We start from the raw sequence: 12,169 nt of genomic DNA on the forward strand, positions 1-12,169 counted from the left end.
TGCTGGCCCAGGTTCCCCTAACATTTTCCACCATGTACCCAAAATGCTAATAGATGCCGCAGAGTTTAATTAGTCTCAGGTTTAAACACTAAATGTATGTTTGTTTGTTACAGCAAAGAGTTCTCTGGTGATAGCATCCAAGAATGTTGGCCATGAGAACCGCGGCCTGTTTATTCTTGAATAAAACTTTAAGGGAACACTGTGCTGTTTGATCTCGTTGTACAAACATTTGAACAAACATCACAAAACATTTTGAAGGTCTGTTTACCCATTCTGCTGTCACAAGAGGTCACTGAGGCCATCATGGAGGCACAACAGAGCTCTTCAACTGGACCGAACTCACTAAATCATCATCAAAACAATATATCTAGATGTTTGTTTTGAGATCAGAGTCGGCTGCAGCCATGCTCATCATGGATGACATCATTATTGGGGCATTATGAAATGATTTGTCAGTATCAGCTGGAAACTCCCTCAAGAGATCAGTGAGGACATTTTTTCAGTGTGTACGCAGGTCAGACCTGCAGTCGTCTGTGTGCTGCTTTTACATGCAGCATCTAACAGAGCTGCTGCTAAACAATCTGTAGGAGAACATCAGGTGAGCCACAGTCACTGGTTAACAGCATATTAAGATATGAACGTGCTCATCAGACGGGCATAACAATTATACAAATGATATGTTTTTCTCTTTGTCAGACTGGAGAGCTGAGGCTGTCCTGCAGCACACAGGCTGTGGAGATCAGTGATGTCTTTTCTCAGGACCACTTTAAACGACTCTGTCATCATTCATCCTCCAGGCTTCTATATCATCGGATTTCAGACATTTCCCTACATCAGCGTCTACATCGTCTTTCTAGCAGTTGTTTATGTGGTGACAGTGCTGTTCAACAGTTTCTTGATCTGTATAATTGCCTTCAATCGATGTTTACACACTCCGAAGTTTCTGGCTGTTATCAACCTCGCAGTGATTGATGTGATCTTAAACACGAGCACTATTCCAGGCATGATTAAGACGTTCCTCTTTAAGGATAATTTTGTTCCATTCAACCTGTGTTTGGTTCAAATGTTTGTCTACTACACTACTTTACCTCTGGAGTCATATGCACTGGCTATACTTGCCTATGACAGGTTGATCGCAATATGTTTCCCTCTGCGTCACAACTCATTCAACACATTACAGATCATGAGCTGCATGGTCAGCCTGTCTTGGGTTTGTGTTGTCTCAGTAGATATATTTGCAGCAAGTATAATGACTCGACTGTCTTTTTGTAACTCTGTCAGGGTGTTCAGCTATTTCTGCGACTATGCGCCTGTGTTCAGACTGGCCTGTAATGATTACACAATACAGTGGACTGTAGCTTCAACTGCTAGTATTGTGCATCTGATGGGGCCTTTTACTTTTATTCTTCTGTCCTATTTCAGCATCCTGGTGACTGTGTTCAGGATGAAATCAGTCAGCAATGGATTAAAGGCTCTCACTACTTGCATTGAGCACCTCATCCTTGTTGTTGTGTTTTACATTCCCATATTCAGCATATTCTTAATCGGGCTTTATGGGGGCTCCATCGACCCGGACCAGCGTGTGCTGAGCCTGTCACTGGCCTCTTGCCTCCCACCCTGCATCAACCCTATCATATATTCATTGAAAACTAAAGAGATCAAAACCCGAGCAGTGGCATTGTTCAGGAGAAATAAAATTGGCACATAACAACCATCAAAATATAAAAAAAGGTTAATAAAGAGCACTGACTTTACGCTTTCTGAATAATGTCTGGCAGCAGAAATGTGTCACCAGAAGGTCAAGATGTGTATCAAGAAAGATGTGAGAACTGTACTGCAGACATGTTCATGTGGATGTGATTGAATTAAAGTTCTTTTGTGTAAAATGTACTAATGCATCCCCATCTGTTTGGCTATGGTCGGTCACTTGATCATCAGTCTGACGTTTGTTCAAATCAGCGTCATTACTTTGTCATTCACGAAAGTTGTCTAGTAATGGCATCAGAAACAAAACTGTTTTGTTTTGGATATCCAGGCACATTTTAATGATAAATGTATCCTCAAGGAACAAGATGCAAAAGCTGCGTCATTAAATAGTGTTTCATTTGAGCATTAAAAAGTTCACGAAAAGTTTGGTACCTTCTGTTTTATGTATATTTAATCCTCTGAGTTTCATGTGACCAAGCAGATGTGTGATTAAAACTGCTGATGGTCCTGATTAGTTCACGAGAGGCCAGAGGTCATTCTCATCAGGTTGAGCAATTTAATGCTCGTGGGCTGAACTCCCGTACTCGTACACCAAGAAAATGACAACGTTGCTGCATCGTGAACTACAGCAGATACCTCTGTCAAATCTTGTGATAAAAAGTGATGTGCTTAAAGATAACTTACTCATCCTGTTTCAAAGACACAGCTTCACAATACATCAGACAGGACAAAAACTACACTGTGGTAATATGATGAGTGCATACCCTCTAGTGGGATCGTGTGTACAGTGCCGGCTGTGCCAAGAATTATACTCTGATTTTAATAATCTGTAATAGTACTACATTTAAAACAAAGAAATCAATAAAGCCTCTGAGCAGTAAGTTCTGTTTTGCCACTAGCAGATGGGTCAGTCCATTGGTCTCTTTCTTTCCTGCAAGATTAATATCCTTATTTGACATATGTGTTTCATTCTGAGTACTTCTCCCTAAACATTTGCTATCTGATATTTGATATTATGTGAGTCGTTTCCTCCCTACAACCTTTTTTCAATAGCTCCATCCCCTTAAATGACGTTTAGAACATTTAGATGTCGCTGTGAGCCTGATGTCAGACTGTCGCACATCATCATGGAGCTATTTCAGTCAGAGCACTCCTCAAAGGCAGTAAGTACTCATCAATGTTACTAACAAGAGGAAAATTAATGAACCAACTCACCAGAGGGAAGAAACCTGTAAACACAAAATACTAAAAGTAATACAATATGTACCCACAAATGAAATATGGTGATTTATCTTATAAACTGAATTGAATCGTGCTGATCAATAAAAGACATTAAAGGTCCCATATTATGAAAAACTGACTTTTTCTGGGATTTGGGGTGTTATTGTGGGTCCATGATGCTGCCACACACCTAGAAACTTTGAAAAAAGACAATCCTTGCTTTTTTGAGTGAGATAGATATCTAAAGGGGTCCTGCCTGCAGTTTCCAGATACACCAGTCAAATTTCCTGCTGCTGTCGACGTCGACGGCAGCTCATTTGCATATGGCTACCCCACTGCCCCTCCCTTCACCGCACGGTGTCTCCACCCACCGGGTACAGCTACCGTCTGGGAGATCCGCCATTACGCTATTGAAATCACCATGTCCAAGCTCAAGGAGAAGTGCGCTGTTGTTGGTTGCAAGGACCAGCACAAAACATTTAATCGTCTCCCAGCTGCAGAGGACAAAAGAGCAGCATGGATTGAATTTATTTTTTTGAGGCCAATGTCCCAGCTGAAGTTGGCAAAAAACTGTAGGTGTGTGCGAACCACTTTGACGCTGACTGTTTCACCAACTTGGGCCAGTACAAGGCAGGAGTAGTCGGCTAACGTCTACTCAAAGGAATACTTGCAGACCAAGGACACGTAAGTATACAAATAATGTGCTGTGTGTTTCTGTAGATAAGGCTGAACTCGTGCGTGATGTACTGTGTGTTTTACCATTGAGAACAAGGTATGGTTAGCGGCTAACCGCTAACGTTAGCTTCTCTGACCACACAAGTTAGTGCTACAGCAGAATCATTCTGTGTATTACATTTCTGATCTTGCACATTATGTAATGCGTGTCTTAGGGACATGTCTGCATGTGCAAGTATTTTGCTGTGTTTACTTAGCAATTTTACACGAACTAACCAAGCAGTGTGTCACATAGTACCAGCTAACGCTAACCGCGATCTTCCATGCTAATGCTAACCGCGAACACGGTCGAGCGGTACATACACACACCCTCCGCCGGGTCGAAGTTGTCGGGATTTAGTGAAATAATGCATTTGAAAACGTTTGCTAATCTGGATTATGTTGGCATAAGCCGGGACAAAACCAGTGTACTGTTGACTGCTACACAGACTTTAGATTCTCTGCCCGAGCCCGCCGCTACCCTCGGCCGGGCCGGGTCCTTGGCCGAGCATTCGTGATTTTTTTTGTTTTTAATAACTCAAAATAATGACCATATTTCCAGCTAGACAACGCGCATCTCTCTCCTCCCTCCATTTTTGTGTTGCTGCGTGGTGCTACACGTGAGTTATCCTCATGGCTTAAACGTGACATGAGACGTACGTGACATCACTCCCCGAGACGCAAGAAGAAAGCAAGAATATATATTTTTACTAAGGAAAATGACCAAAATAATTGTAATGCACAGTGACTTGAATAAATAACTTTAATCTGATCACTGGTTTGGAAATGTTAACGCGTTAGATTACTCGTTACTGAAATAAAGGGGTCAGGTTAGAGTAACATAAGGCGTTGCAGCCTTTAGTACTTGAATTATACTGTAACAGTGCTTTCATGTGTTATCCTATCCATATCTGGGAATGCTGTGCAGGATAATTAAACTGTGATTACTTGTTGAGAACATTTGCCCATTTCTTGCAATTGTTTTCATGTTTGGTTGTGTTTTTACTGTTCAAGACTCTACCTGGCTGCACTGCATTACAATGAGAAGGCTGATAGAGGACAAGCCAGCACATCATCAGGAGATCCTCTTTTCAAACTGAGCTTTCCAAAGTCCAGGAAGGAAGGGAGAGTGCAGAGCCAAACCCGTGAAGACAGAGGCGACATTCTGTAAGTTTTACAATCTTTTATTTCAACCTCACAAATTAAAATAAACATGGACACACAGGCATCACACAAAAGGTTGAAAACAAACACAAACACTTAAAATCTGAATTCTTTTGAGATGTTTTCAAAATAAATAGAATGTATAAATAAGAAGTAATTAGGAGAAATAAGAGAAACTTTACAACACTGCAGCACAAGGCTTTTTGGTTCTACTGCAATTTTCCTGTAAACATGATTTTTTGTTTATTGCACTGCAGACTGAGGTGATGCACTGTTGGACCTGATCTTCGAGAAGGTTTTCCAGGACCCTGCCCCATATGTGAAAGAGGTGCTGAAACTCATAATCCCTGAAGACCTCTCGGACCACACAGACAGGCAGCACAACTCTCACTCTCCACCCCAGAGAGCCCTACACCAGCTTACAAAGCTTCTGTAGGCTATATTGGCTGAACACAATTCAATATAAAGTCAGCACTGAATGTTTACACCCATGGCAACTAGATACTTTCTTTGTTATTATTTTCATATTGATATTGAAGTTAATATATAAAGTCAAACTGTTTCACTTCAGATATTTATTTTCTTCTTGTTATTTCATTCATGTCAACACATGTTTACAAATGTTTCTTACAATAAAACATCTTTCCTGACTGTTCTGTGTTTTCATTGTTTGATATGTAATTTTCATGGTAATAAGTAAAAGATAAACTATAAGCAATGTAAGATAGAGGAATCAGTTATGTACTTTTTATCATAACACTTTTGCGATAAATGAATAGTATTTGTGACTAAAAGCTCACTGCACTATTCCCCTCAGACGTAAAGGTCCATAGTCTGTCTGATAAATGTTCAGTGCATTCTGCAGTGCAGATACATTCAGGCAGACACGTTACAGGCCAGGAGGGTCCACCATGCACGATGGTGGCTCAGGAAGCTGCTGTAGTCTTCGTGTAACCTAGAAATTATGAAAGGTAAGTGACAATAGATTAGAGAAAAGAGAGACAGCAAAATAACAACCTTGTTTGCCCAGTGTTGACACTTCATTGTGGTATTTCCATACAGCAGATATTCTCAGGTTCATAGGCATTTGTTCACAATTACCACAGGAACACCTGCTTTTATGCAGAATTTTTATTATTCATTGGAAACTATAATCGCTAATCACGTCACGTTGTTTCTTTGGTAATATATCTAAAGTTTATAAACCGTTGCAACTGGTAAAAAAAACAACATTTCTGCTCGTAGAGAGGTGATGGGGGGCAACTGTGGCTTATTGAAAATTACAGTTGAAAATTGCTGGCAGTAGCTTATTACAGGTCGTCACTACAAATAAGAGGTTCTCAATCAACTTACGTGGCTACATAAAGGTAAATATTAATATACGGTTACGCTTTTGTCTTGTAATGGCTGTTGCTAAATTGCATCTGCGTTACTGCAACTGAACAGCAGTAAACACCAGCCAAGGTTTGGCTAAGCTTTATGATGTAAACACTAAGGGCAGGAGAAGGGGGCTGTTATTTGAAACAACGCGGGGCAGACGGCCAATAAGCTCGTAAAACTTTACTTAGTCTACAGTAACATAAAAGTAATGTCGAGGTAACAAACTTAACTACTAACCACTGAGAAACATCAATGTTCATTCTTGGCTGCTTACTTTCTTCTGGAGCTTCTTGTTGTTCTGGGTCGGACCGCAGTCTTGTTGTCTGGCGGCCATTACTTCCAGAAACTCCGCCGTTGCCATGGTCACATGATGCCGTCCTCACGTCTTCCGCAGGCGGAAGAGGTGGGCGGCACCGTGGGCGGCGCGCAGTAGCTCATTAGCATTTAAAGGGAAAGGCACTGAAACAGGCCACCTGGAGCAGGGCTGTGAAACTGGTGTTTCAAGAACCCTGCTGTGCTCAATCCTTCAGCTTTTTTCGACCAAAGCATGTTACTAACATTCCATTTAGACTTCAAGGAACCATATCAAGAAGCAGAAATTACCATAATATGGGACCTTTAAGCGCTGTTTCTTAGTCTCTACAATTTTATGAACCATTTGTGACAATATTGATCCAACATGATCCTTAATACTTATCAACATTTTCTACCATGTACCCAAAATGTTAATAGGTGCCGCGGAGTTTAACTAGTCTCAGGTTTAAACAGTAAACGTATGTTTGTTTGTTACAGCAAAGCATTGTCTGAGGATGGCATCAAAAAATTTGGCCCATGAGAACCACGCCTGTTTATTCTTGAATAAAACTTTAGGGAACATTGAGCTGTTTGCTCTCTTTGTACAAACAAACATCACAAAACATTTTTAAGTTCTGTTTACCCATTCTGCTGTCACAAGAGGTCACTGAGGCGATCAGGGAGGCACAACAGAGCTCTTCAACTGGACCGAACTCACTAAATCATCATCAAAACAATAATTTAGATGTTTGTTTTCAGATTAGAGTCGGCTGCTACCCTGCTCATCATGGATGACATCACTATTGGGGCATTATGGAATGATTTGTCAGTATCAGCTGGAATCTCTCTCAAGAGATCAGTGAGGACAGTATTTCAGTGTGTACGCAGGTCAGACCTGCAGTCGTCTCTGTGCTGCTTTTACGTGCAGCATCTAACAGAGCTGCTGCTAAACAATCTGTAGGAGAACATCAGGTGAGCCACAGTCACTGGTTTACAGCATATTAAGATATGAATGTGCTCATCAGACGGGCATAACAATGATACAAATGATATGTTTTTCTCTTTGTCAGACTGGATAACTGAGGCTGTCCTGCAGCACACAGGCTGTGGAGATCAGTGATGTCTTTTCTCAGGACCACTTTAAACAACTCTCTTATCATTCATCCTCCAGGCTTCTATATCATCGGATTTCAGACATTTTCCTTCATCAGCGTCTACATCGTCTTTCTAGCGTTTGTCTATGTGGTGACAGTGCTGTTCAACTGTTTCTTGATCTGTATAATTGTCCTCAATCGTTGTTTACACACTCCAAAGTTTCTGGCTGTTCTCAACCTTGCAGTGATTGATGTGATCTTAAACACGAGCACTATTCCAGGCATGATTAAGACGTTCCTGTTAAAGGATAACTTTGTTCCATTCAACCTGTGTTTGCTTCAAATGTGTGTCTACTACGCTGCTTTACCTCTGGAGTCATATGCACTGGCTATACTTGCCTATGACAGGTTGATCGCAATATGTTTCCCTCTGCGTCACAACTCATTCAACACATTACGGAGCATGAGCTGCATGGTCGGCCTGTCTTGGGTTTATGTTCTCTCAGTAGATATATTTGCGACAGGTATAATGACTCGACTGTCTTTTTGTAACTCTGTCAGAGTGTTCAGCTATTTCTGCGACTATGCGCCTGTGTTCAGACTGGCCTGTAATGATTACACAGTGCAGTGGTCTGTGGCTTCAACTGCTAGTATTGTAAATCTGATGGGGCCTTTTACTTTTATTCTTCTGTCCTATTTCAGCATCCTGGTGACTGTGTTCAGGATGAAATCAGTCAGCAATGGAATAAAGGCTCTCACCACTTGCATTGAGCACCTCATCCTTGTTGTTGTGTTTTACATTCCCATATTCAGCATATTCTTAATCGGGCTTTATGGGGGCTCCGTCGACCCGGACCAGCGTGTGCTGAGCCTGTCACTGGCCTCTTGCCTCCCACCCTGCATCAATCCTATCGTATATTCTTTGAAAACTAAAGAGATCACAACCAGAGCCCTGGCACTGGTCAAAAAAATAAAATTGGCACATAACAACCATCATAATAAAAAAAAAGGTTAATAAAGAGCAGTGACTGTACGCTCTCTGAATAATGTCTGTTAGCAGAAATGTGTCACCAAAAGGTCAAGATGTGTGTCAAGACAGATGTGAGAACTGTACTGCAGATATGAGATCATGTTGATGTGATTGAATTAAAGTTGTGTTGTGTACAATTAACTAATGCATCCCCATCTTTTTGGCTATGGTCAATTGATCATCAATCTGCTGAAGTTTGTTCAAATCAGCATCATGACTTCGTCATTCACTCAAGTTAAACTGAACCGTTTTATTTTAGTGAATTGATATGTTTAACATTTGTATGGCTAGTGTATTCACATTATGTTCTTAAGAATAGTAAACTGCAGCAGATACCTCTGTCAGACCTTGTAAAATTTGATGTGCTTAATAAAGACACTGTCAGGCCTGGGCTTGAAAGAGGACTCGGATCCGGAGTAGGGACAATTAAAGCAGGCTTTTATTTTGAAAGTATTTCTCTCTTTTCTCTTAAACAGAGTGACAAATAAACAGGCTATGAAAATCTCTTCCTAATCTGGGAAAATTGAGAAAACAACATGAAACATAACACACAACAAAATATTGAGGCAAAAGACCTCAAAGTAAAATTCTGAATAACAAAAAATCACTACAAAGGAAGTAAAGTAAAAGGCTATGAACTAAACTACTCTGAGACGCTTGGCTATGAAAACTTATAACAAAAAAACACTCCAACGGAGGAAAGCAAACCGGCTACAAACTTAAACTATGATTCACAACTGAGCTGTAAAAAATTACGTAACAAAAAGGGCACTCCAACGGAGGCAAACAAAATGGCTATAAACTTAAACTGGCTTAAATACTGAGCAGAAAACTTACAAACAAAAAATCATTCTTCTAAGAGGAACAAGATACAGAAATACAACAAGGTAAGTGTGGCTTGGAACAAGACGAGGACTGTGAAAACTTGCTGGGGACCACGACTGGTACGAAACACTCTGGCACAGGACAAAGGGAGATGCAGACTATAAGACACATGAGGGTAATGGGGAACAGATGGACACAATCAGGAATCAGGGGATCAGACTGCTGACACATGAAGAAGGGCAAGTGACCTGAAGCGAGAGGAGAGTTACTTTTCTAAATAAAACAGGAAGACACGACACAAAAACCCAGAACGAGACAACCCTCACCGCAGTTAGACAGACACAGCTTTGCAATACATCAGACAGGACACAAACTACACTGGCAATGTGATGAGTGCATGCCCTCCAGGGGAATTATGTGTACAGTGCCGGCTGTGCCATGAATTACACTCCGACTTTAAAGGGATAGTTTGGTTTTTTGAAGTGGGGTCATATAAAGTACATATCTATAGTCGATCTTTTTCCCACCGTAATCACCGATCAGCGCAGCTTCAGTTTGGAGAAGTAGAGAGCCGCTCCAGCCCAGATGCTCAGCTTTGTACTGCAGTGAACGGGGTCCAGCAAAAAAGCGAAATTAACCACCTAAAACAAGGCTCACCTAAAATTTTTTAGATCAGTTCAAGTGTACGTTGTAAAATTCACACCACTTTACATCGCAGTCAGACCGCGCTTTCTTTTGGCACTACATTTTCTCAACCGCAGAACCCCTATCCCTACGCATGAGCGCTAATGCGGAAGGATACAGAGAGTTAAGTTTCAGTTTTATGGAAAGTAAACCTCTCGTCCAGCAGCTGTGCCTCACGCTGTATTCCGCCGCTCGCAGATCAGCTGTTGCCCAGTTACGCTAGTGTGTAGGGATACGGAGGTTCTGCGGTTGAGAAAATGTAGTGCCAAAAGAAAGCGAGGTCTGACGGCGATGTAAAGCGGTGTGAATTTTACCTATACAACGTACATATGAACTGATGTAAAACATTTTAGGTGAGCCTTGTTTTAGGTGGTTAATTTCGCTTTTTTGCTGGACCCCGTTCACTGCAGTACAAAGCTGAGCCTCTGGGCTGGAGCGGCTCTCTACTTCTCCAAACGGAGGCTGCGCTGATCGGTGATTATGGTAGGAAACAGATCGACTATAGATATGTACTTTATATGACCCCACTTCAAAAAAACCGAACTATCCCTTTAATAATCTGTAACAGTGCTACATGGAAAACAAAGAAATCACAATAGCTGCTGAGAAGTAAGTTCTGTTTTGTCACTGACAGATGGGTCAGTCCATTGGTCTCTTTCTTTCCCCCAAGATTAGTATCATTATTTGACATATGTGTTTCATTCTCTGATGTGTAATGACTGATGTGTTGTAAAGCTCATAGATGTGAACAACGTTTTTTTGTTATAAGATGATGCAACAATGCGGTGGTCAGAGAAGCACAACGTGAGAAACATTCATCACATTCTGAATATTTTTCCCTCAACGTTTGCTGTTTTGAAATATTATGTGAGGAGTTTTCTCCCTACAACCTCTTTCAATAACCCCATCCCCTTAAACGACTTTTAGATCATTTAGATGTCGCTGGGAGCCTGATGTCAGACTGTCGTACATCATCATGGTGCTATTTCAGTCGACCCCCTTGTCATGGGCAGTGTAGTACTCATCAGTAGCCGTTTTTAGACAGGGCACCAAGCCGCCAATTTGCCTGTCCTTTTGGCGGCTCGGTCTGCGGTTTTAGACAGAGGCCAGCAAATTGGCGGTCTGTTTTGGTCCACCGATTTTCCGCCTCGGAGGCAGGGCATGTGAGCGGAGTGGAGCGCGGAGCCGAGCGTGTGAAATATATTCGGAGCGCAGAGCAGGTTTTAATCCAAAGGCCAAAGCGATGGTTCCGTTTCACTCCAGTTCCGCTTCGATACCGCTCTCCACAAGTCTAGGGCATGCACAAGTCCACACAGACTCACGTGTGCCTTCAAGGAGGTCATTCGTTGAGAGATGGAGTTTGTAAAATATTTCGAAAAGCAAGCAGACAGGTCATATAGGTGCAACGTCAGGAATTGCTCCCTCTTTTAAATTTGAGCGAGTGTCGAGCGAATGACATTTTAGGTGAGCGGAGAGCGCTCTTTAAGCGGAGCTGTCTGGTATGACTTTGAGCGATGGAGCGAAGGAGCGAACTAACAACCAAAAGACGACTAAAAGACTAAAAGTAATACAATATGTGCCCACAAGGTGAGTCACTGACAGAGCTGGCACCCAGTTACTAATCACTCGCTCCCTTTAAATGCAGTAGTGTGCTGGTCCTCAAATGGAGGAGGCAGGAGAGACACCCGGGAGAGCAGGACGGGAGAAAAGATAGCAGTATGAGACGCACAAGGCACGCTCTGCTCCCGGATCTGCATGTTTATGTTTGATGTTAATAAGTTAATAAAGTTAATAAAAAAGGCTTAAAATCCCAGTACTGTGTGTGTGGTTCGTACGAGAGAACTCGGTAGCCTGTAAAGGGCTACATTGGTGCCCAACTTGTCTTGGCGGACCAGTGCACAGACATGACAGAGCCACAGCATCCCCAGCCAGTGACGGCACTGAGCCAGATGCTGGGGGAGATCGCTGCCATGCACCAGGAGTAGGCGGCGCTGAATAGGCAGCAATTGGAGGCGCTCCGTGCACAGACGGAGGCACAACGGCAGCCCTCGGCCGC

The 12,169-nt window shown here is 42.1% G+C and overlaps 2 protein-coding genes across 2 annotated transcripts; both read left to right on the plus strand.

Annotated features, from left to right (window-relative positions):
* Window positions 1–576: 576 nt before the first annotated feature.
* Window positions 577–1,708, plus strand: LOC115594693 (olfactory receptor 51E2-like). Its single transcript, XM_030438898.1, has 2 exons — window positions 577–598; window positions 697–1,708. Exon 2 carries the CDS (start codon window positions 746–748, stop codon window positions 1,706–1,708), a length of 963 nt encoding a protein of 320 aa, XP_030294758.1. The 5' UTR covers window positions 577–598; window positions 697–745.
* A 5,856-nt stretch (window positions 1,709–7,564) lies between these two features.
* On the plus strand, window positions 7,565–8,589 carry LOC115593480 (olfactory receptor 51E2-like). The gene has a single exon (XM_030437000.1). The coding sequence runs from the start codon at window positions 7,600–7,602 to the stop codon at window positions 8,587–8,589; it is 990 nt and encodes a 329-aa protein (XP_030292860.1). The 5' UTR covers window positions 7,565–7,599.
* The last annotated feature ends 3,580 nt before the right edge of the window (window positions 8,590–12,169 follow it).

The sequence above is a fragment of the Sparus aurata genome, chromosome 13, assembly GCF_900880675.1.
Source record: "Sparus aurata chromosome 13, fSpaAur1.1, whole genome shotgun sequence".
Lineage (NCBI taxonomy): Eukaryota > Metazoa > Chordata > Actinopteri > Spariformes > Sparidae > Sparus > Sparus aurata.

Bases quoted from the DNA above. Each gene is read 5' to 3' on its own strand.
- LOC115593480 (XM_030437000.1), top strand. From the start codon at position 7,600: ATGTCTTTTCTCAGGACCACTTTAAACAACTCTCTTATCATTCATCCT.
- LOC115594693 (XM_030438898.1), top strand. From the start codon at position 746: ATGTCTTTTCTCAGGACCACTTTAAACGACTCTGTCATCATTCATCCT.